The 25,739-nt window shown below is 39.2% G+C and overlaps 1 protein-coding gene across 2 annotated transcripts in view; it reads left to right on the top strand.

Moving 5' to 3' along the window:
* Positions 1-15,039: 15,039 nt before the first annotated feature.
* Positions 15,040-25,739, top strand: part of SDHAF3 (succinate dehydrogenase complex assembly factor 3) — a 29,419-nt gene continuing 18,719 nt past the window's right edge. The window contains exon 1 of one of the 2 annotated variants that reach the window (XM_085050781.1): positions 15,040-15,320. In XM_085050781.1, coding sequence (XP_084906907.1) covers positions 15,090-15,320 — 231 coding nt within the window. In that variant the 5' untranslated portion in view covers positions 15,040-15,089. The remainder of the gene's footprint in view (positions 15,321-25,739) is intronic. The other variant, XM_085050782.1, reaches the window with a different exon arrangement.

A 25,739-nucleotide genomic window follows, 5' to 3' on the forward strand; every position in this document is an offset into this window, starting at 1 on the left:
GACAGTGCTGCATATTTCTTATTTGATATTTACAGATCAGCTGATGTAGATTAAAAAAAATTACCAGGGGCAGTTCTTAATGATCTTATTTGAATGAGAAATCCCAGGTAAATGTGAAAGCCTGGAGGCACAGCAGCCTGAGACTGCTCTCAGTTGAGTAGAGCAAAGTTTCCTTCAGGTGCTTTGGAAAGCGAGGAGCCAGAGCATGTATGACATGAATGTGGAGTGGTGTGTAGGAAATGGGTATGCCACTTGTAGCCTGACCCATGAAACATTTTGTCACAAAATTATTATTTTGTAAGAGATGACTTTGGAATATTGAGAAAGACTAGTTCTGCCCCAGCAGGTGAGTTTATCTGTAAGACAGCAGGTGAGGCTGCTGTGATCCTTAAACATGTTCTGTCACCGTACAGCCCAGAGGAAACTGATGTAGTACCTATGGGCCATGCCTGGACCTCTGTCTGCTCATCCAAGTGCATGGGTCTGGTGGCCTAGACAGTCCAAGTTACCTCATTTACAGGCTCTCTGTATGTATATCATACACTTCATACCCAAACATACCCATACCAAACTGTGGAAATGGCCACAGTTACCATCCATACTTGTGAATGCCACTGGAAGTGTTCAAAGTCAAGTTGGATGGGGATCTGAGCAACCTGATTTAGTGAAAAATGTCCCTACCTATGGCAGGGGGGTGGATGTGATGATCTTTAAAGGAACCTCTCAACCCAAACATGTCACCTTCCAGTGCAAAAGTCTCCCAGTCCAGATAGAGTTTTAGACATTTCCACGAGCAAGTAAGAGGATGAGCCACTCTCCTGATAGCTCCTGTAGGCATTGCAAGGGAAGAATATAGTTTGTCTTGTGCCATCTCAGGTTATTCCTGAGCTAGTGAAGCCTGAGCAAAGACTCTTGAGATGAAGCTTGTCCTTTCAAATCCAAGCCTGTGCCGTTCAGCTGCCTCACCCCAAGACAGATGTGCAGCGCCAGCCTCCAGAAAACCTGATTCATGGCTTCATCCATAGCCCATTGCCAACAAGCAAAAGATTTCCGTTGACTTCATTCAGTTTTGTGGCTGGCCCCTGGGACTCAAAACACATTGCAAAAGGCCAGTTCTCTGCTGAATCTGTCAAGGGTCTCCTGTGTTGTTAGAGCCAGCAGGGCCTCACTGGTTGCTGCCAGCAGGGAATTTGGCCCTCCATGACATGTCCTACATGGATGTTGCAAGATGATGGTTAAAATAAAATGCAAAATGATGTCTCTTGAGTTTTTACTGATAAAAAAAAGTCAGACTTTCTGGAAAACCCTACCTCTGGTACTACTGCCAAGTGTTTGCTTCTCTATTGCTACCAAGTTTTGACTTCAAATGGAGCTTTCTAATTACATCACAAATATTATATCATGCAAATTGGGAAACTGTTAACATAGTCCAGAATAAAATAGCTGAAAAATAACAGACTACAACCTCTTTTCATTACACTCTGAAGGTCTAAAAAGTTCTGAAGTATAAATTCTCAGTCCTGAGTATTGAAGAACAGATGACCTCACAGCAGAACAAGCTGGTTGCTTTAAGAAGCTGGCTAATCCATGAGACATTATTCCTTTCTTCTTCTGTTGGCATCTTTTGTAATAGTTTATTAACAATGATTTGTGTCCTGTTGAGTAAGCTGTGTTTGTATAACACCATTGGCACTGTATTAGCTGAAGCCAAGGGTATTCTGGCTAGTTAGTCACAGCTATCAAATGCTTGGAACTTAATTTTCACTCTTTTCTGGCTAAGCATTTTTAACAAATATTTTGCTTCAGGGTAAAGAAAATCCTAAATAGTCAACAGTATTGTTTGCAGGACCGGACAGGCATTTGCAGCCAGATGAATATGTTTGATGTGCTTTTGCGGTGGAAACACAATGACATCTACTGGCCGACGAAGATGGCTGTCAGAGTGTCTGCTGGAGGAAAACAGATTCGACTCTGCAAGGAAAGGGGATGACACTCTTCTGAGAGGCACGATGACAAATCAGAACAACACCCACAGATATCTCAAAAAATACAATAGAGATTGAAAACCAGAAAATATAAGGCATTTTATTTATGTACCACTTGTTTATTGTTAGTTGAAAAACAAACAACCAACCAACACAAGTCCTCTGATGGTGCAAAGTTTCTCTATTGTCCTCAGCAGTGGCTGTCAGAGTTTAAAAAGAAGTTAAAGCAACTTACATTGGGTGTAACCAGCTGAAATTCACAAAAAAGATCCAGAATGCACAAGTGCCTCCTCTCTTCTTAAAAAAAGATAAATATGTAAGCAGGGCTTTCAGATACCCTAAAATGACACAGTCTGCACTGCACTGCTATTAGTGCATTTTTTCTCTTAATATGATGGAATCTCTGTAAGCCTTGTGCAGAAGATTATACCTAATCAACCCCAAACGCATGGTGCTCCAGCAGTACAGTATTTCTCTAGCAAATAGTGTAATTAAAAATAAATAAAGGAGGCAATCAAAACATGTCTGTTTCTGAAACTGTGAATGCTGATGATAGCAATGAGAACAAATTTCCTACCAGCTCACACTTCTTACGTTCAATGTGTATAATTTTGAAATCCCTTGTATTCCATCAACTCTGTTCCTATAATTTTTAGTTGTGTTGCTTCAACAAGATGATGCAGTTCAGCAGAACCAGCACCTCTGAAAATCATCATGCTTGCTTTCTAAAATGGGTAGGCTGTGCAATTTACTCTGTGAGAGGCACTGGGTTGGAAATGTTATACAGCTAGATTATCAGTGTAGCATCCAGAAGAGGAGCTGCATGGAAAAGGCTTTGGCTTCTGTTCATGGAAGAAAATCAATCCAGAACCAAGGAATACAGCACAGACTAGATCCAGAGCATGGTTGTATAGGCTTCTAGGTGGTGACAAGAAAATTGAGGCTGTCCAAAATTAATGAATATTGTGCATGGAAGGAAAAGCAGCAAATATGAGCAATGCACTAAATGCAGTCACCACAATCCATGGAGACTTGAGTACCATTTCACATTGGATTTAGTGGGAGTCAAGAATCTGCTTGAACTGGAGCAGCATCTTGTATAACATGAGCACTCCAAAGCTCTCTACAATTTTGCATGTCACTCCCTCACTTAGATTTCATCCCTTACAGAGGAGAGGCAGGAATGTGGGCAAAAGGATTTGACCCTAATATCACAACCCTACTGCCCAAAAATGGGCTCTTCACAGTGCTGTTTGCAAGGAAGAAAAGGGGAAAAGGGAAATGGCATAACACAAAAAATTTAAAAATTGTAAGGTGTTACATGTTCAATCTGTGATTATAAAGATCTAAAAATGGCCCTCCTCATAGCATTAAAACAGAAATCTGTGATAAAAGTGGTCTGACCATGAAAATATTGCAGACAGTTCTTAGCAGACCATATGGATGCTTCTTCATTGGCTCCTTCTGTACATTGCATTGCAGTTGTACAACTGTGGGCTGGATTTCCCTCTTCAAATAATTTCAGAGTGTCAGAATTGGCATTTGATTGCTGACTGGCAGTATTCAGGATGCAGGACAAAACAGGAGTGTGTATATCTGCGACATGTCATCCTGGATTTTGGTTCTGAAAGACTACATTGTATTGAGACAAAAAAAAAAATAAGCAAGAGCAATGAAACATCTCCCATATTTTTCTGGTATGTGTAACTTCTATAAACAGGGCTCTTATGGGATGTGAATTGTCATTTTAAACATGGAGACACCGAGCAATGAGTAAAAAATAAATCAGATGCAGATTTCTGGGCTGCTGTCCGACGTTGCCACACCACCTATGACTTCTGCAAGTTAGTGGTTTTCACACTGCAGTAACTGGAATGCAGCCTGAAAACTGTGTGTCTCATGCCCCTGTACAGGGCTACTATAAACCTTCTGCCTTTTATGCCATGTGTCCATCGGTGTGTTCCTTAATAATTCTGGGTAATAATCAAATACTCTGTGGAGTTATTGTCTTCCTTCATTTGATTTTTACTTACACTTCCCATGAATGTACTTATGCAGAACTATTAAAAAATATTTGTTTAGATAATAAAGGGTAGGCTTTGGTTTGTTTTTTTTTTTTTCCCCCTTCCAAACCCCAAAAATCTGCTGACTTTCTTGACCAGCCAAGAAGATGTTCACTGGTAACCTTCATTTCCCCTCTGAAAAGCATTGCACTGCTTGGGTTATTTGTTTAAAGAGATATTGTGATGTCAAAGTGGAACCTGAAGATAAGCCATTTTAAACACAATTCTTATCACAAACCAAAGACTTGTGGAGACATTTCTATGTTTATAATTTCCAGTGGATACAGGGGATTTTCTTGTTTCTTATTGCAAATAAACATCTTCCACTCAGCCAGTGCATCCCAGAAAATGCAGCCTTACACTCATGCATGGGATTTAGGGAGTAAAAATGATGAGAAATTAATTACTTAAACTCGAAATAACTCAATTAATTTTGTTTGTTTAAGATGAAAGAGTGAGGAAATACGGAGGGGCAGTTAAATACTCAAAAAATATTTATGAAGTCTCAGAAAGTAAAGGTGGGAAGGTTAAGCTCCCTGGTTAAAAACACAGTTGGAAGAACATTTGTCCTCAGGTGTGCCAGATCAATGCTATTTCCAGTTAAACAAAGTTGGGAGGAGCCTTTTACATAATTTACTGCATCCTTGTCTTCAATACAGAGATCTGTTTGCATATATGGATGCATAAATATGTACCTTCTCCACACACATATATAAAGATGAACCAGAGAACTATGCATGCATGGAACTGCAGTGTCTATCTGAACACACTTCAGGAGTGAACTGCATTACTCCCTTCGTGTGCTCACTTTGAGACATCCTGGAAAATCCTGCTTTTTGGGAGCACAGAGCCTATGCCATCCTTAGGACACAATCCAGAAGTGATGGACACTTTGTTTCCAGCCGCAGAGCATCATCTGTCAAGCCTAAAGACAAAACTCTGGGACATGCAAAACTGGACACAGGAACTCCCTGAGTGAGGGGTGAACCCAAGAGAGGGAGGTGAGGATGCTGATGTTGAGGCTACTCTCATCTTGCCTTGACTCCTTGTTGGCCATGGGTAAATGTCTTCATTTTCTTCAGCAAGGAGACACCCAGTGAGGAAGCAATGATTACTATGCAGTGAATAAGCAAACTGTGGAATGGCTAAATAACACAGCCAAGCTAATAATTCCTAGCAGCTTTTAGTCCTCATCTCCTTTACAATATGTTTTTTTCATCCTGTGGCAACACTCAGCTGCCTTTCTCTGGTTGGTCCCGCAGTGTGGCACAATGCTGAGATTTGACTTGCCACCATCTGGAGATGAGACAGATAGAATACAAAAAGAGTTGTCTTTGACCACTTCCCGTCCTTCTCCACCCTGGAAAGACCAACCAGAAAATGGAGTAGTTTGTATGTAAAATATCCTTGAGCTTGTGAGCTTCTCCTGGTAGTTGGTGTTCATATGACTTTTGAATGTTTCAGCATATCTTTAGTTCTCTTTGATTCTTCTGAGGTTATATGGGTGGTTGCTGGCAGAATTACACAAATACAGTCTTCACAGCTCAGCAATCCTTGGATCCAGATTTGGAGCTCAATGTGGGTGGCATAGGAGTAAATGCCAATAGGAAGGCTAGGACAGTGTTGTTACTTTCAGAAACTAAATGACTCAGTACAGAGCCTTTGCAAGCCGCAATTAAAGAGCCAGAAGAATGTTTTGTAACTACTAAAGAGAAAAAGGGAAACCTCATTTTTTGTAATGATGTTTTATTTGCACTCTTTAATGAATGTTTTAATCTTGCCTTAAGATATATTTCTGTTACTGAATGTCAGCTAGAGACAATCAGTATCTTTCAAGTCTTTTGCTGCTGGGGGCATTTCCAGCTTTGCTGTGGGAACACCTTTCAGTTCATTTTAGGGTTAAGGCTTCAGATCTCAATAGCTGCATGTTCCTTTTGTTGAGAGAGCCTCTACAGGATACATAGAAAGCATTTACTAAAATCCCAACAGACTTTACATTGATTTGTATAGGTAATATATAAGATGATGATGATGATGATGATGATGATGATGTATTGTCAAAAAAGGTTTAAATAAAAACTGACACATTGATACAGTGTGGAATAATACAAAGTTGTGCAAACCTCAAAGACAATATCAGCTACTGCCTGAAGCACTGAATTGAGACACAGGAAAGCTCTAGGTTGTTGTACCATCTCTAACACTGTCTTACTGAACGCCAGGTTTGCAGGATGCCTCAGTTTCTCAGGTTTCCCATATGTTGACTAGTGATGTGGTACTCTCAGAAAATCTCAGTGCACCTGGAGGGACATTTTGATATGCAAGTGTGTAAAGCAATCAGTGAGTGTCAAGAACACATGCACAGGACACAGTTTATATTGTGGGAAGTACTGGGATGAATTACCAGAAAGAAAAAAAAAAACCTTAAAAATCTGATTACAAAGCAAGCCAGGGAAATATGGGTTTGGTATGTTACTTCAGAACACTTCAGTAACAAAGCAGCTTTGTGTGCACTTGTGTATATTCATGTCCATGGACCTCTGTATGTGAGCTTGGAGGGGCATGTGGGTGTAAGTATATGTATATACATTTATATAGAAACAGATATATGCACATAGAGTGCATACAACTTGTGTGGCATAGCTGTGTGGTGTATCTATTCCTTTGCTTGTACAGCAGTGCATGTATCATACAGACAACACTTGAGAAGGACTTGAAAGCATTTACTGACAGCAAGAGAAATTATTCATGTTCTGGTATCAGGAAAGTAATTTCTGATTTTATTTTACTTTTTCTAAACCATCAGTAGTGTTAAATATTTTGCAACTGTCTGATTACCAAATTTCAATGGTCAATTTGGTTAGCTAAAGAATTAGGCTTAGGATCAGCTGCAATGTACACATATTTCATGGATTTCGTACCCTCAGATTTCTCAGACCTGTTTACCAAAAAAAAAAACCAACAAAAACCAAAAAACAAAAAACCCCAAAAAAACAAAACAAAAAAAAATAAAAAACAAGAATCAAAAATTGGCTAAGCAGTTCCACAGGGAGGGAAGAATTATGCCAAATTTTCATTGTGAAATGTTCCTCAGTTATTGTCACGACTAAGTGTTCAAGACAATCATCACATCCCAATGGATTTCCGAGCATATAAAATGCAGTCTTCCTGGGAAGGTTGAAAAGAAGGGGTATTATCTGAAGACCTGCTAGACCAACTGACTCTAGACATGCATGGATAATGTTGCCTCTGGCTCTGGTGAGGTGTAACAATTTTCAAAACAAGTTGGAGATGCCTGTGGATTTTAGAGTACTTTGAAATCCAGGTCTTAAATGAGTTTTGCTCCCAGGGCATAACTTTGAAAACAGAGTGCAGGAAGACAGTAAATGAGTCCCAGCAAAGCCCTCTGGAAGCTATGAAGAGTACAGTTTTGATATATGAAGCTGAACAACAGAAGGGGTACAATTCTTGTCTTTTTGAAGATTTTCTGAAGTACTGATCTCCTCAAGTACATCTTTTGATATCACAACCTGATATTTGAAATAGAGACTGTACTCTAGACCTGGATGGGATTCTCCAATTTCTCAAGATGACACAGCAATCATTTGAATTTTAGAGCTCACAGAAAGATCATCTGTCCCACAGAATATTATTTTTACCATAAGCTCCAGAAATACATAGCTGCACCATTAAAGAGTTTGCTTTCAAGCTTCATTGTCAAGGATTTTAAAATATACATTATCTTTAAACCCTACTAATGAATATAAAAATTTTAGAATTTATATATGGTGGGAAAACAAAATAGGAGAATAAACAATGCTATGACACTTTGTAATTACTATATCCCATCAGTGAATAGTCTCCAACCTTGTTCCTTTCAAGAAACTATGACCATCCTATTAATACATTAAATTGAATCAGTTGAAATTTTTTTCTGTACATCTTCGTCTGTGCTTTCTATAGCACCTGGAGCTGTTACTGCTCCATAGCATACAAGAACAAGTTATCTTTCAACATCTCAGTTTAAAATCAAATCTCGAAGTACAAAACCAAATGCCACTTCCACAAAGCAGCAAGGAGTTTGTGATCACAAACTTACTTGTTTTTCAGTCTAAAAAGTATTCCTGTGGCACCTTGCAAATAACTTTTGTTTTGGTTTAGGAGAAGTGAAAAGCCATAATTCAGAAAGCAACAGCAATAAACTCATTATTAAAAACCATATTTCACAGAGGTGATAATTTCAATAGTAAGAAATGCTATATGTCTTTTGATCACCACTGATCCTACCTTCAGGTGGTTTGGGGAGGGGGTGGAGGGAGAAATTGATTAACAGTGATAGTGATGTTGGATAAAAAGGGTTTAAGGAACCTTAAGTATTTATTCAAAAGCTATCTTTTTTTCGTGTGGTATCCTACAGTACCATCCTGAATCTCAGGCATTAACATGTGATGTTATATCAAGAAACCACAAAGGAAAATCCTGGATATCAAGAAATGTAATTATAAATATACCAGATCCAGTGAATTATAAACCTTGGATGAGTAGCCATCCAGATACACCCCCAGTCTGCAGTGTGGTGCTGAGTTTCAGGGCAGGGAACACAACAAAAAGACACAAACAGTTTCAGAGCTACACAGTTTCATGTTGGATTTGTTTTCCTGATTGATTACAACATCAGAAACTGGATAGAGACGAGAGATGCCTATCCAAGGCTGCACATCAAAGGTGATGCAAACTGTTTTAACGTGAGGCCAGTTCAGTATTCCAGAACTTGGCCTACACCTAATATTGTCCTGGACAGACTGGATGTATTCAGAGGGCTATCAAAGTGCTAGAGGCCTGAGATGGGACATGTGCTTTGCTGATAGCATATTGTTTATGCCAAAATAATGAATGATGTTGGATTATGCATGCTTCATTTTAAACAGCAGACAATGATCTGGATTTGTGAAACAACAACATTGTTACAGCAAAGCCTTGAACCTGAAAATCTGTAGCCACTGAGGACTGTAAAAGGAGAAATCCAAACACTCCCAAGAGGTGGTCCAATTTTTCTTTGGCTTCAAATTTTGTGGGTCTGCCCTGCTTTCTGCTCTCAAGTGTGCAGCACTGCTTGGGCACTTGCAGCTGCACCTCCCATGGTTGGTGTGGTCAATGGCTTTGTTTCTTTCCCAGTGGGAAGGTATGGGCTCCCAGATGAGTATGGCCCACAGGGCTCACGCTTTATTTGTGACATGCAGTCTTCTATCTACATATCTTAAAAAAGCAAGAAGAGATTTCCAATTGATCTAAGACTATTTGGTGGAGGGAAGGAGAAAGAGAAAGCATAGTCTTCTTCCCAATCCCCTTTGGCTCAGTATTAGTGCCAAAACTGTATAAAGCAGCCACACAGAGAGCTGAGGAAACTTAAAAAACCTAATTAGGGAAGAAAGCAAACAAAATAATACTATGGTGTGTTTACTTAGAGCTGCAATGCTGCCAGAGAAACCACATAGCTTGCATTTGTAAGCTATGCTTTTCATATAAAACATATTTAATTAAAACAGGAGACGGGACAAGCTTTCTTCTAACTTCATTTAAACACGTTTATGTTGCATTTTAAATTCCTCTTGGGTTAATGTGAAGCTGGCCTAAAAGTTTGAAGTGATGTAGCCTAGCTAGCTTTATTCCCTGAGTTTAGATTTTGGAGCCTGACAGCATATTATCTGGAGCCCCCACGACCCATGGACACCACTGTTCAGAAAGGGCTCACTTGTGCTACCCTCGTGATGCTTTGAGGCTGGGCTATGCTTCTGCAGTCACACACATATGGTCCTTTCTGCAGCTTTTCAAAATATTAATTTTTTAATCTGATCATCTATTCACTTGTTCTCTTCCAAAAGCATCAACATAAAAAGTTCTGTGTCCATTTTGTGTTATTCTGGGAGGAATTTTAATGGATTTGTGGACGCATTTTTGCATGGCTTTAAGTTTTACAATGACTTATTAAGCAGAACAAGAAAACAAGGCCTTACCTATGAATGGTGCACACTTTATATTATATTTGAAATTACAAAACATGTGCTTTTAAAATGTATTTATTTCAGCATAAACATTCTGCTGTTAATTCACTTACTATGTGAATTAAGAGCAGAATATTGCATCTCTTACAGAATTTGAATGCAGTTGAACAGAACAGCATATGTGGCAGATTACCAAGTGAACTAGTACCAAAAAGATTGTTCCCCAGAGAAAAAGACACACAGCAACTCCAAATACTGACATTTTCAAATTCTCTTTGAATTTTCAAAAGTAGAAAAATTGTTTTGTTATATAGGCAATCTTTTGGGTGTTTTCTTTGAATGTTGAAAACAATAATAGCTTAAGGACGCAAAAGATTTCCAGTTTACGGTCTGACTTGGCACCATCTATAAAAGAAGGTGTAGGATTTTCCCCCTAAAACCATCTTGCCTGACATTATATTGAGTTTTGATGCTCTTTAATCACACTACCCAAAATTTTAATTTTGGATCAGCTCACTGAGTTGAACTCTTTTAGAAAAATTCCACTGAATACTAGATGTTTCTGAAATGAGATTAGAGAAAACCCTCACAAAGTTAATTGCAATCCTTCTCTCTTTCTTTCACAACACTTCCCTGAGACATGCTGGTGCTTGTGAGCTTTGAAATGCAGCACTGGACTAGGGAGAGGAGATGAAGGTGGGGAGATGGTGAGCAGGAAGGTCCATGTGTGTGTTGGCCTGGCACTCCCCTGGGGTGATGCTGCCGACACTTGGCTTGCTGCAAAGCTCTGCTCAAACACATTCAAGCAGAAACTTGATAGAGCTCTGTAGCTAAATTCTCTGAATATTTTAAGACACTTGGCATCTTTCACATCTGCAGAAGGCAAGTAGAGCTTCCTCAGGAACTGTCAAAAATTTGTTTTGGATGATAGAGATCATGTACTTCAGATGAAAGTAGAAGAAATCCTGCAATGAATGAGCAGCTCAAGCATAAGCTGAACCAAAGCAGAACTTCCTTTTAATGTTCAAAGCTACCAGTGTGCCAAGCATGCAATTGACTGTAGTCCAAAACCAGCTGACTGCCTCTCCCTTCCAAAATCGTCATGTGCTGCATTTATTTCATCAGAAATACATTCTACTATTTGTTTTCATCCTACTATCAGATGCATGCATGAGTACCTGAAGCCATTCTGATGAGTTGCACCAAATTACATTTACTATGTCATCTTTTTTCCTCACTGAAATGGAGCTTTTGAAAAAAAGTCATCAGTCCTACTCTCACTACCATGTTCTGCTGACCAGAAAAAAAGTCATCAGTCCTACTCTCACTACCATGTTCTGCTGACCAGCCTGGGGCATACCAAGCAAAGGCTGTGTGAAGAATGCTGGGCCAGACATGGTCAGCAGTTGCCTCTGCAGCCAACAGCAAACGTGACTGGTATCTCTATCAGCTGTATTTCCCCAAGCCCTGGGGAAAGAGCTGGGGAACATTTTTAACATTTTTAACAGCATCCATTTATAGTAGGTTACATGTCCAACTTTTGGATGGGTTTTGAAGCAGACTATGAGTCCTATCCAGTGCGAGGATAGGACTCATTTTGTTTCTGTTGAATCAAGGACAAAGCTCTACTCCACTTTGACAGAGACAGAAGCATCCTCAGAATCTCTAAGGACCCATGGCTTTTTGTAAGTAATTTATGAAACTATTAATTTTGCAGTTATTTCCCACAGAGCAGGGATAATTCCATGTCTTTTTAGTCTGTGAGGCACACTGGAAGATGCCACAGAATGTTTAGTATGCAACTTCTGCTGTGATAACAGATCTTTGGCTTAGCTTTTGAATCTGCCTTGGTCTGAAATAGTATGCAAAAAGAAAATGTCTTGAATCCATTCAAATATTTAGAGAGTTTATTAAAAACTTCATAGTTCTGAAGCAAGAGATGCAATTTTATTGTGATCTGCACAAAGCAAAAAAAAAAAAAAAAAAGAAATAAGGGGATATGGGTACAGGGCTATATGTTTTTTTTTTTAATAGCAGGAAATTAGACTGTACTTTAACATTTACCCACAGTTTAGAGAAGAAGATTGCAGATTATTCTGTTTTTTTAAAAAAATATGACAATACAATCTAGCTTCATCAGGACTACCAACAGTTCTGGAAAGAAATATCACATAATTTCATTCTATATTTAATCATTTATTTTGATTCACAGAAAGAACTTCTCTCAGGATGCTCTTGATAATTTAAAAAATTACAGCAATTATACCAGCTCAATAAATACTTCAGCTTCATCTTCTTTAGTCAACATGTTACTGATAAAAGAAAAAATAAACATGGAAGTGTTCCTCCAGTCTTTCTACATTTGGAATTAGGACTGTAGCAAACAACATGGCCACTCTGGCAGATTCACAGGGTTAAAAGCCCAGAAGGATGGCTAAGTAACTAGACCACTGTGCATCCATGCTTTACCACAGATTTCACATACATCCTTGGGAAAAGGCAGAGATGCTACTCACACAGTTACTAGCCAGGATCAGAGATTTAATATATTGGCTAAGCCACTGTGCCTGCCTTTGTGCTGAGCTATTGCAGAGCTGACACTGCCTCCCCAGATCCAAAGGCACTATGAGGGAGTATGGCACAAAGATACTCTGATATCTTTGTAGGATCCACACCAATTCTAGCACAACTAACACTGAGCCAGATCTCCAAACCCAGTTGGATACAGAATAATCCTTTATGGGTTGTCTAAATCACATGTCCCACAGTACATCCTTCTATCGACATTTGAAAGGAAGTAGTGATTGATTGCCTCCACTTGCCCAAAAAGGGATGGGCTGAATCACTCTCCTGAGGTGCCTCTTTCTTTGATTCAATTTAAGATGCACTCTCAGGCTGTGGAGCACCATGAGCAGCAGGACAGATGCCTCAGTGCCCTGCACAGAAGCAGTGATGCCTGGAAGCAGAGGCAGGCACCTGCAAGAGGCAAGCAAAGGAGTTGCACTCATGCATGTTAGTTAAAATTGTATCTGGATTCAAAGTGTGGCAAAGGTATTTTGAGTACTGATGATTAAGAGGTCATTACATGGAAATAATACTTCTAATATCATATCATATAATATCATATCATATAATATCTTAATGAGTTCTGATGGTGAGTCCCTTTTGTGCCCATACACAAAGAATATAAAACTCCACTGCCTCTGCTGCCTCTCCACATTGCCTGATAGTAGAGACCTTCAAGAACTTAGGCACATAAAAATTGTTAATAGAAAAAGACTGACAACTTAGATTGTTGTCAGTAGCCTGATGAACTTACAGCTTTATCTTTTTCTCCATGGGGAATTTACTGGTAAATTCCTCACTTCTCTAGCAGAACCTAGGCAAGGTGCAAGGAAGAGGCTCAAGACCTACAGCTGAAGCAGCCTGGAGGTGCAGAGATGCTGCAGGAATCCTCCTGGAAAGGAAGCACCTGCCTTGCAGGATAGGCAAAAATAGCTTTTAGTCTCTGTGGACAGAAAGACAAAATGTAGGAAATGCAGAAGGTCACAGATCTGGCTGAGTTGGTATTTGAGCCTGGTGAGTATTTGAGTGGCAAAGTGTGTGCCCAGCAGAGGGCTTAAGCAGGCCACGGAAAGAAGAGGACTCCTAGAAACCACACAGGGTGGATGTAGGAAGGGGAAAGCTCTCAATGTGCAACAGGAGTATGCTGGTCAAGATATAACAAAACATTTAAATAAATTCTCTAAATTAATGCACCTTGAGATGATTCAGTGGAACTGCATCACTGCAATAAAACTGATACAGCAAGTCAGTTTTTTTACCTCAATCCTTTTAAATGGTGAGCCTATTGAAGGACATAGGGTAGACAAAATGCATTAAGTCCAGAAATCCTTCCTCAAAGAAACATCTGCAGAAAATACAGTTTGAAAATATAGCAAGACCAATCAATTTGAGGATCAGGCCAGCTCTACCAGGGACTGACTGCTCACTCCAACACCATCAGTGGCATGAAGAGGACATGAGACTGTCGTTGAGAAAAAGCAAACCTAAAACCATTTGCTTTTATTTCAATAACAGTTTTGCATCAGCGAAGTGCTTAGGAGATTAAATAAACATAAAGAAATAGTAGTCAGTAAAATAGTCTGTACTTTGCTCTTTACTCTGTTGCTCTCATATAATGACTTACGCTTTGGATGAGACAGTATATTTTTAGGTAATTTTCTAGTATTTTAGTAAAGCTTAATGCTCTGTGGGCCTATGGAAATGTTTCCTTTTTGTTTCGAGTCATGAGTAATTTGACTGGCTGGAAGGAACTTAAAACTTGCCTGTAACGAGGCAGGACTTTTGCCACTGCTGCCACTGCCTGACTCTGCTTTTTCCATAGTATCTGTGACTGTTGACATTTGAAGGTTTTTCCACGTGGGCGGGTTGGATGTGATGTTAAGCTGCCGAAAAAGCTTTATGGAGAGCTGGGAAGCTGGAGCTCGGGCTGTAAGCGGGAGGTAAGAGAGCAGGAGCTCGGTAGTGACAACGTGGTGGCACGAAGTCCCGAGCAGCCCCACAGAGGCAGAAGGATTTCTTGCTAAGGCTCCTCTCGTCTTACAGAGAAAACGCAGGTAAATTAAATTTAAGTGCACGAAGCTTGGGCTCAGTAGACTAGTTAATTTCTGCCACATTCCACCCTGGTATAAAGTGCACAGTTTGTTCTTCCGGTGGTGAACGTGGAGCCAAAAATGAACTGTTTTCTTTATATCTACAGCTATATCTACATATCGTGATCTCTACTACCCGCACCCGTCTTTTGAAACAACATCCTCCACGCTATTTTGGAAGTACCATTTGCAACTGCATTCTCGGTACGGTTTCAAACACCGCCCGCAACACGCAGGCTACTACCTCCCGGGCAGCACCGCCCCGCACGGCGCGTCGAGCCCTGCTTCGGTCCTGCCCATCCCCTCGGTCCTGCCCATCCCTTATGCCCGCCCCAGCCCCTCTGCCTAGCCCAGCCCCTCGGCCCGCCCCGCACGGCCTCCGCCATGGCGGGCGGAGCGCGGCGCCTGTACCGCCGCATCCTGCAGCTGCACCGGGCGCTGCCGCCCGCCCTGCGCGACCTGGGCGACCGCTACGTCAAGGAGGAGTTCCGGAGGCACAGGGCGGCCGGGCCCGCCGAGGCCCAGCGCTTCCTGCGGGAATGGGAGGCAAGTGCCCGCCGGCCCCGGGGAAGGACGCGGCGGGGCCCGGCGGGGCGCAGGGCAGGCCCCGGCAAGGTCAGGGGCGCCGGGCGGCCGCAGCTGCTCAGAGCTTGGACTCGGTGATCTCAGGGGGCTTCTCCAGCCCAGTCGATTCTGCCTTCTCGGGCATGCTCCCCTGAAGGGCGAGCTCCTCACGGAGCTGCAGGATGCCTTGTGATTCCATGTCTCTGGGCAGGTTATCTTTTACGGTTCTGGTTTCATTGCCCCAAGTATGTGTGATCATAGTTATGCACACACAGGTGTATAGAACAGAATGACAACAGTTATATAATTAGCTTTATATAAATATATAAATAAAATTATACACGCAGAATTATCTGTGTGATCTATAATAATCCATTATATAAGTCTATATACATATTTATAACTACATATATAACTCATTGTATAATTATAATCAGTTAAGTACATAGGTGTAAATAGCTTCCTTGTGAACTTGCAATTAATTTTTGAGTGACATTTTTTCAGTGTTTCCTAAGGAAACAAGTCTTATGTGAACATTGCTTCTCTGCTGAACACCTCTTCCCCTGAACTTAGTGCCTGGTTTCACCAAGGACAGAAAAGCAGATTGCTCCCAAGTGATGAGGTTGTAACAAGTTTCACAACCAGCGAAGGAGGGAGAGCCATGAAGTGCTTTCCCCACATGCCTGGGACCCCAGTAGATGTTAGCATATCAATAGACCCCCAAAAAGTCAACATGGCAGGCAAATGCTTAGACACTTCACAGAGGAGAAGCTTCAGTTAAAGCATGAACACAACTGCGAGAGACAGATCTATAGAAAAGCTTCCCATTAATTTTCATGCTCCTTGAACTACTGGTTTGGTAGTACTTTTGAATCTCAAAACTGTTTTCCTTCCTGTGGAAGGAAATTTCATTCTGCTTTGCAGTGGAAGGTGCTTAGCATAGGTAGCATCCATTGCCTCCCAGTTTACCAGTAGAAGGGTAGTGAGGGAGAACTGACCCATCCCTTTTACCTGCAGTAGCTGAAATCTTATGGGTTAAAGTAACTCGGGCTGGGGACACAGGAAGAGAAAGGAGAAGACTGCCTAGTATTCTCTGCAGAGGAAAGGAATAGGTGTATTTTAATTGCCTCTTGCCAACTGATAGATCCTCAAATCAGAGAAATTTGTATCTACCTCTCAAATGCCTGATGCTATTGTAATTCTCAATTGCCATTTACTTGATATTGCTGAAATGTTTCCGCATCGCTGCTTTCAATTTTAACATGAGCTAAAAAGACAAGTTACGGGTTACTATTTTCAATGCTAAAATCTTCCTTAAAATAGTTCTAGAAAAGGAAGTAAATGTTTACATTGTAATGTTTGCATTGAAATATCTTTAGCCATTTTTAAAGTGACGTAAACAAATAGTGAAAATATTTCTCAGTTTTGAAATATTTTGAAAGTAGATTATAGGTAAAATTGTGACAAAAATTAGACTACAAGTAACAGAAGTTGAATTTTGAAACCTGACATTTAGTGCTATTAGCTATGATATGTTCAAGGAAAGGAAACTAATTTAATAACTGTTTTGAGTGTGTGAGTATAAAGAACTTTGCAAATATGTCTGTCTTCTAACAAGATGCTGGGAGATATTAGCACATAGTTAACACATCTCTTCTTATCTTTAATTTTTGTTTTGTTCTGGGATCTTTTTCTCACCCAAATAATAATCTATTTCAAGTGTGGAATGTAAATCAGACTTTCACATACTTGGCCTGTGAGACTCGCTTTGCATCTTATGTTATGGTGTAGTTTCCAGCCCCATGAAGACTTAACTAGATAATTGAGGCAGGTGGACTGCGGACAAACTGGGATTAGGTAACTGTGGGCTCTAATTAGGCACTAATTCATGTTGGAGTCAGTCCTCTGTCCTGGTTTGGGCCAAGATAGAGTTCATTTTCGTGTTCAGTGCTGTGTTGTGGGGGGTTTAGTATGAGAATAATGTTGATAATGCAGTGGTTTAGTTGTTCCTAAGTGTGCTACTCTAAATCGAGTATTGTACAGATTCCCATGCTTTGCCAGTGAGGAGATGCACAGGAAGCTGGGAGGGAGAATAGCCAGGACAGCTGATCCAAACTGGCCAATGGATGTTCTGTACCATACAACATACATTATGTTCAGTATATAAACTGGGGGGAGTTGACCATGAGGGGTTGATCACTGCTCTGGCATGGGCAGGGCATCAGTTAGCAGGTGGTGAGTGGTTGTATTGTGCACCACGTGTTTCTCTTGTGCTTTATTCTTTGCGCTCTCCTGGGCAGCAGGACACTCTTTTGACCCGAAATAGGCTGGAAACTCCTGGACAGTTCTTGCAGGACACACCAGCGAAGCTGTGAAGTGCCCAGTTCTGGAAAGGCCTGAGAGTCACCCAGGTAGCCATGAGTGAAGCTGACATATGGTGCTGCTTCATGTACATGAACCATAACTGTACTTCCTGTCTCCAATTTTATTAAACAAAACAATAAACCAAACAAAAAAGTCCATCTAAACAAATCACTACAACATTAATGCAAACTGGTTGTTTAAATTTCCTATTAAGTTTCTTCTTTCTTTTTTGAAAAATGCATAATTACAGCTCTGGTAACAGTATTTCGGCATGTTGCATATCCAACATTTTTCTACCCAATTTGCTTGTTTGTTAGGCTAAACATATACCTTGCTGTATGCACTTTAGTGTTGTCAGTACTCAGCTTCCATCTGGAAATGTTCTTTCCTCATGGCTTCTATTGCATGCAGGGCAGGTCAGCTAGTACAGAGTGGCATGATGTCTAATGTTACAGAAAATTAGTATTCTTAATCTTACATTAAAATAGTATATCTTCATGTATATTCATCAGAGGGTAAAGATTATGAATATGATGATTGCAGTGATGTTTCTTGACTTTGAATGAGGATTTCAATATGAAGTGTAATCTAAATAAGTCATCCCAAATGCTTTTTGAATGAAAATTTCCAAAGATGTCTTATTTTAACATGAAACTACTTGACTATAGTTAAAACTCTTCAGGCTCTTTTTGGGTAGTCAGAGCTTCTGGGTGTACTTGAATATACTAGCTCATAGTCTGTGGTGTGCTTTCTTGTCCTCCAATTTGATTCATACTAGTGAATTGTTTAGAAAACAGGACTGGCATTTTAATCACATTATGGTTGCCTCAAACTATTCCCCCCCTCCTTTCTATTTAAATTACACAGATTCAAGGGAACTGGGCATGTTTATTTGAGGTTGTAGCCAGGTGGGAGTTGGTCTCTTGTCCCAGGCAGCTAGTGACAAGGGTGAGAGAGCACAGCCTCAGGTTGTGCCACGGGGAGGTTCGGGTTGGACAGCAGAAGGAATTTCTTCACCAAAGTGGTTGTTGTGAACAGACTGCCCAGGGAGGTGGTGGAGTCACTATCCTTGGAAGTGTTCAGGAAGTTACTGGACATGGCACTTAATGCTGTGTTTTAAGTTGACAAGTTGTGTTCGATCAAAGGTTGGACTTGATGACCTTGGAGGTCTTTTCCAGTCTGAATGATTCTCTGATTGTGTCTCACAAACGGAACAAATTTCCTTTATTTCTTGTGAAACTTCGTGGAAAACCTGTAGAGAGATTTCTAAGCTCAGCTTTAAAAATAAAGTGGGGAAAAAAGAGGTAAAAAGCTCTGAAATGATATTGCTGTAGTATGTGAATGGCTCACGTTGTTTTCCTGTAAAGGAGATAAGAAGGGATCTGCTCGTTTAGAATGCACAGGAATTGAGGGATTTAGAGCCAACCATGTAGATGGCTAATGTGGTTTTGTAGGAAGCCTAAGCTTACCTATTTGCATTTATAAAATAGGGAAGCTATCCATTGAATAATCTTGAAACAGTTTTTTCAAGTAGGTATGACTGCAAGTCCATATGTGTTTATATAAAAGTAGAAGAATGTAGGTTTTCCTATCACTGGTATAGGATTGCTAGTTTGTGTCTGGAAACCTGCTACAAAATATTGAAGGGGGATACAAAGAAAGTAAGCTTTGTTCAGGAATTATGCTTGTTCAGGTAGATTCAAATTAAGCATATAAATTATTAATATATGTTCCTATCTATTTTCTAAATATTTAATATTTTAATTAAAATAATTGGTACTCATTTATGGGAGACTGCTGATATAATTAGATTGATACTGATTATTACCTTGGAATGCTATTGAATTAATGTTGACAGGTATAAGTCAATTAGTTCAACAGTCTTCTAAATCATATGGTAGCTGATGAGAATGCTTACATAAGATAGGTAATATTAAGATAGTATTGATTACTTCATTTCAGATTGAAATAGGTACAATATTCAGCTAATAATTTCAGTAACAATTTGTTTCACATTTAAGCATTAGTTTTGAAAATTACTGTTTTGTACTTGGGGTTTTTAAAAAGCCTGACCCTGTAAAATGTGAAGGCCTGGACTATCTGAAGTGAAACAGAATCATTCTGTTCTATGATTCTAATCATGTTCTGTGTCTAATCATTCAACAGAATTACACAACATTTTCTCAATCTAATAGATTGAATAAATTGCCTTTGAAATGCTTTGGCCACTCTTGACCCTGAAAACCTTTTTACAAGCTTTCAAATGAACTGTCTGAGGAGCTTGGTCACATAACCTCTCAGGAATGACTAAATATTTTGAATCAGCGTATTTGTTGCAATACAAATAATTGTCATTCATCAAATTTATTTTCAGTTGCCCACGTCACTTGCAGTATTTACTTTGCTGCAATGATCATGGGATGCTGTCATATTTCAGTGAATATAGTTGCCCTGATATGTCTTTTTCTGTTCATGAGTGGATACACTTACAGAACGTTTTGCTTCTTAATTCTTTGGGCTAGTATGATCTTCTCTCCCCTTCCTGATTTATTTTTAAGCTACCGGCTCTCAAAAATATGTTGAAATGTTGAACGGAGAATTTGAAGAGCAAATAGTCAAAGAGAGTGGAAGAGGAAACTGTGGCCAGTGCTGGAGTCAGACTGAAATGGGAATGGGATGTGTGGGTTTCCCTTTGTGCTATCTTTCAGCAAAGAATGGAGGTTGTATAAGTATAAAACTGCTGCTGGCGTTCTGAATTCTGCTCTTAGTTTCAGTGAAGTACATTATATAAGTGATGTTTTCTTTGCCTGACAAAGAAATATATTTTTTTGGAAGTAAAATATGTCTTTAGGTTTTTTTGCCATTTTATGACTTTTATTAAAGTTGTGAAATAGGATTTAAGAGTAGTATTTCATTTTAACAGTACCGGATACATTGGAATTTGCTTTTAGTGATTTTTATGGCTATCTGGATGAAAACCTTCTTATTAAGAGTAAATTCCTACTGAGTCCTATGTTTTTATCCCCCACTTAGGGTGTTCACTAGTTATTAATTTGTAAGAACTAAATTGGAGTCAATTTCCTCTGTTTTCTTTTATATTTCTCAAAAGGCAGGAAAGAATTTTGCACTTTCCTGAGAGCCAGGGAGTTGTGGCTGATAAACTGAAGAGCATGTGGGATTTGGTTATGACTGGCTGCAGGAAATCAGGCTGCTGCTCTGACCTAGCATTCCTGGTGGCCTGCTTGGTTGTAAGATTTGAAGTCTACCTCTGATGAAATTTTGCCTGGGTGCACCATGCTTTGGTGAGTGTCATGAAGCAGTATTCATGTGCAATTGCAAGATTGATCCATGTGGATCCCTACTGTGAAGTTTCATGCTAATAACATCTTTTTCATATTATGCCATCACTTCCATCCTTTAAGTGCTCTTTCAGATTTGGGTTTGGAAGCAGGAGCTGGTGTCTGCTTCTCTTCCATGGAGAATCCAGGCACTCTGGGAGCTTTCTGAAGTGGTGAGACTTGGGGTAGCCTGGTGGATACCCACTGGCTTCTGCGTGATGCACACCAGTAGCAGGAAGGGGCATTTGTTACTTCTTACCTGGAAAGCAGCATCATTCTTGTTCAGCTTTATCTGCTTACTGCTGAGGCCAGTAATTCCTTGCTCTGTTGTTTTTAGACCTTTACTGGTTTTAGACCTTTACTGGATTTTCCAAATTTAAAATTTTATAAATTGTGGCATCAATATTCTTAGTACTTCTGTCATGTTACATGCCAGTTATCTGTATGCTGTCGTATCTATGATTGCATGTAGCTAGTCAGATGGCTGTTTTGATAACTGCTTACCTGCTGGTTGAATTTTTTATTTACATCTGTTTTGATGTAAATAAAACATCAAAACAGCAGGAAATAAAATCCAAGTCATACAGGTCACAGCAGACAGTAATGGCAATCCCTTGTGTGTGCCAGTCACCTCAGGTACATTGCAAAGTACAGATACATGATGTGCAAACAGGTTTGTAAATTTCAGATGGTTTGGTAGCATGCATTTGATATTTAAAGTGTGGCATGAATTGAATCCCAATTGAAATTTCTTGGCAGATTATAGCAATTTTATTAGCTGTAACTTAGGTTGAGAAGTTTAAATTGCTGTGTAAGTGGGGTTAATCTCTAATAAGTGTAACAGTTTATTCCTTGCATTGAGTAGCACTGGCAGGGCATATTTCTGTTAATGCTCTCAAGGTTGAAGATACTGCAGAAGTTTTGTGAATTTCTGCTCCATGGACACCTTCCTAATGAGTGCAGGTTAGTGACAGCCAGTGTGAGAATAGATCTCTAAATAAGAAAACAGCCAGGCACAGTCGAAGCAGAGCCAGTAATGGAGCATTTACAGAATTGTCAATTTAAAAGGTAATTCAGGTTTCCATCTAGTGGTGGTATAAAATTCTGTCTAAGCCGTATGAGACAGCATGTGCTAGCCACGCTAGCTAACATATCACTGTACCTGTATATGTGTGTGAAACTTAGGGAATCAAAAGCCTTTATTATGTATAAATTATACATGTAAAAGGACATAATTCTTCAGACCTCCAAATTTTTTTTAAGTTAGAGCTGCAGTGATCAGGAATCTGTTATTTTGTGCAGATACATACCCTTTGAATGTAACAGTTTATCATATTTGCTGTGAGTTAGCCTGATTCTTCTTTTTCGGTATTCCTAGACAGCCGTTTCAAAAAGCTGAACTTGACACAGGTTACTGAAAGCAAATGGGTGTCTTAAAAAGTTTTCTATAAGCTGTGTGTGTGTGAATATAAGTGTTGTTAGATTTCTTTCTTTTTCTTACTTGTAAACAAAAAAATAAAAAAGAAAGAGGGGGAGATGGGTATTCTGATTGTTTTGCCCCCAGTGTTACAGCCCTATTTTTAGTATTTAAAGTATTTTGCAGTAGAATTTATAAAACCTTACCAGGTTAGGTTTTCAGATGAAGGTATCAAGCTCTGAACTTTGCTGCATTTTAAGGCAATGTAGTGGGTCAAACAAGAAAACAGAGCATGAATTGCAGTTGCAAATTTATAAGGATTTCTGCTTGTTTGTATTTTGTTGACACCTTCCTTCTAGGATTTGTTTGGTACTTGTCTGAATATTGTCAGCATGTAGTGTTTTGTAAGCATGGTAGGTTTTACTGCGTTGTCAGTGCATTTCCACTGTCAACACCATAAACAGTGCCAACTTTCTACAAGTGCTGTCAAGTACCATATTTTGTAATTACTGCAATAATATTATGAGTGCTGTAATTGCATGTACTGTATAGATGTGCCTTTCTGTCCTGTGTACACACAAAATTGATATTTTCTGCAAGTTAAATGGCATCTGGAGTACATCAGAATAATTGTTTGGAAACTGGCTTTTTTTTTTCCTCTTCTTTCAGCATAATGTGAGGTTGCACAAATAGAGTTATGTATATTGGAGGATTTTAAAGCCCCAGATTTATATATATAGAGCTATACTTAGGACATATGGTTGTGTACCCACTGAAGAATGAAAGGTTTCTTTTACAGTTCACTAATATTAAGGTAATTTAATTGAATATTGGTGTTTTGCAAGAAGTTGAACCTCAGATTTTGACTTCATAATCTTGTACTTAGTGGCGTCTTTATCACCATTCCTGTTGCTTTAGCTGCCTTTTGTAATGCCTACGGCTTTGGCTGTCTTGAGGCTGAAGCTGACTGTGTTTACAACCATACATCATCTTAGTGATATCCTGCTGTTTGTGCAGCTCACTCCTGGGAATTCATCGAGCAGAAAATTTCTGCTGAAATATTGTTTGTTACTGTGTCTCAAAGCTGCGAACTTCAAACTGTATTTTTGAAGGATATAATTTGGAAAACATGTTTAATCATAATATCTGATAAAACGTTGGACCTTATAGCTTTTAAAGGTTGTTTCCAGAAGTAGTGTATAGTAATGAGGTATTTCTAATGAGCAAGTTAGAAGCAGTACTAGAAGCAGAGTTACTGAGTGTTGGATGTTGGGCTTATTGATATGTGAGGGGTTTGAGTCCTGTTAATATGCTGGTTTTTGTTGTTTCAGGGATATTAATGAGAGACAGAGCAGTCTGAGGTGAAAGAGAGCATGATGCACTTTTTTCCTCACTGCAGTAACTAGGTAAATCTGTAAAATACCTTCTAAATTGATCTTGCACCCATATTTTAAGACTGGCTAATAACAGAAACAATGTAGATGCATCTTCCCTTTCTCTGTGGGTATTAATGAATGATGTAAACTTGATAAATTAGTTTTATGCAAGTTTATAGTATTTTTTTCTTCTCACTGAACTATTCTATTCCATAATTTAGAGGAAATGAACATCAGGTCGCTACCATATTCTCTTTCTTTTTCTTTAATTTCTTTTTCTTCCCAGAGCAGAAGTGTGATGCGAGGGTTTGATTTATAAGTCTCCATCACCACTCATTCTTTGGAGATGTCGTGGCTGAAGATATTGGAGGGTGTTGGAAGTGTTGATATCTGCATGGAACAAACCAGAGTAACTGGTTTATTTTTTTGTGGGCCACCAAATACCATTTACTTGTAATCAGTTTTTTGCTTCTCATGGTTGCATAGTGTAAGCATGTGGTCTTGGTAATTGAATTTGGATTATAATAGGCAGTCTGTATGATGCCTGATGGGTTTTTTGTCCTTTTTCATTATACTTTTGTACCCTTTTTATATACCTTATATCCTTTCCTATTCCTGTACTTTTACTCCCTGTATCTTAGCCCCACATGTTTATAATTCTCATACTATACCTAGTTCAGAATTCTTTAGAGAAGATGAAACAGTCTCCACAATCTCAAGAATATAAGGCACCAACCTTGAACAGAGCCCCACGCCTGGAACATGTTTTTGTAAACTAAGTTGTAACCTTTTTAGGGGGAAGTAATTAGAATAAGGAAGCAATTACTTCATTTGTTAAGTTTCTTATTGGGGAATTTTAGATAGGTATGCTAATTAATGAAGTCCATAAATTATATACGCATTATATACGAAAAGAGTATTGGCTTTCTCTTTTTGTCATAATACCACCTTTAACAAAGGTGCACCTGGGATCCTATTAAACCAAGGTAATACCCTTTTTCCTATACTGCAGTGTCTGCATCTCAATTTTTACCAGCATTTTAGGCATCATATATTGAGGTAAGAATTCATAGTGCATTAGCAATCCTTGAAATTTCGTCACCTTCTGACTGCAGTCTGTAATGCCTTTATGTGTACTCGATGGGTGATTTTTGTCTTGAAGGAAAAGTATTGTTCCTAAGTTTGCACTTTTTAAAGCGAACACATGATGGCAGCAAATACTTAACTAGAGAAGGCTTGTTCCTATGCTAGAAATACGTAGGATGCTGAATTTTCTAATATAAACTAAAATTCCTACAGATTCAATTACTGTTACATTATTTATTGAAATATATATTGAGAATTCTTAACTTACTGCTCCAGATTTTGAGAAGGCTTTTCGATTAGAAAACTTCACTGTGGTTTCCACCTGGTTTAGTCATAATACATAAAGTGCTTTCTGGTTTGGATTTACATTGGTAAGTGTTTGGACAATACTGTCAGGCACAAGGTGTGACTCTTGTGGGTGGTGCTGTGCAGGGCCCGGAGCTGGACTGAACCTTGTTGGTTCCTTCCAACTTGGCATATTCTGTGATTATAAAATTCAGATCAGCCCCAGTATTCCACAGGAGAGTATGCCCAGAGCAGATGGAGCCTCAGTATGTAGGTACAAAACTATTTAATTTTTTTTTTTTTTTCAAAATGGGTCTGTAGAGTTTTAAGGCAATTGTATTTTTGGAAGTGTGTGGTAATAGCCCAAATGCCCTTTTTTTTTCACCGAATGAAAAACTTTATTGTTAGTATTGCCACATTTTGGATGCTGTTACAAGTATGTTTGTGTTGCATAGTACCATATAGAGTAGGAAATTTTCTTTAAAAGTGAAAATGTAGTATAAAATATTATTTATTCCTGCTCTCATTTCTGAACACAAGTGAAATATTTAAGCTGAATCGCTTTATCTTTTTTCTGTCCCTTTCAAAATGAATATGGCATGTG

This window comes from Lichenostomus cassidix, chromosome 2 (assembly GCF_008360975.1).
Source record: "Lichenostomus cassidix isolate B80296 chromosome 2, HeHo_3.0, whole genome shotgun sequence".
In the NCBI taxonomy this organism is placed as follows: domain Eukaryota; kingdom Metazoa; phylum Chordata; class Aves; order Passeriformes; family Meliphagidae; genus Lichenostomus; species Lichenostomus cassidix.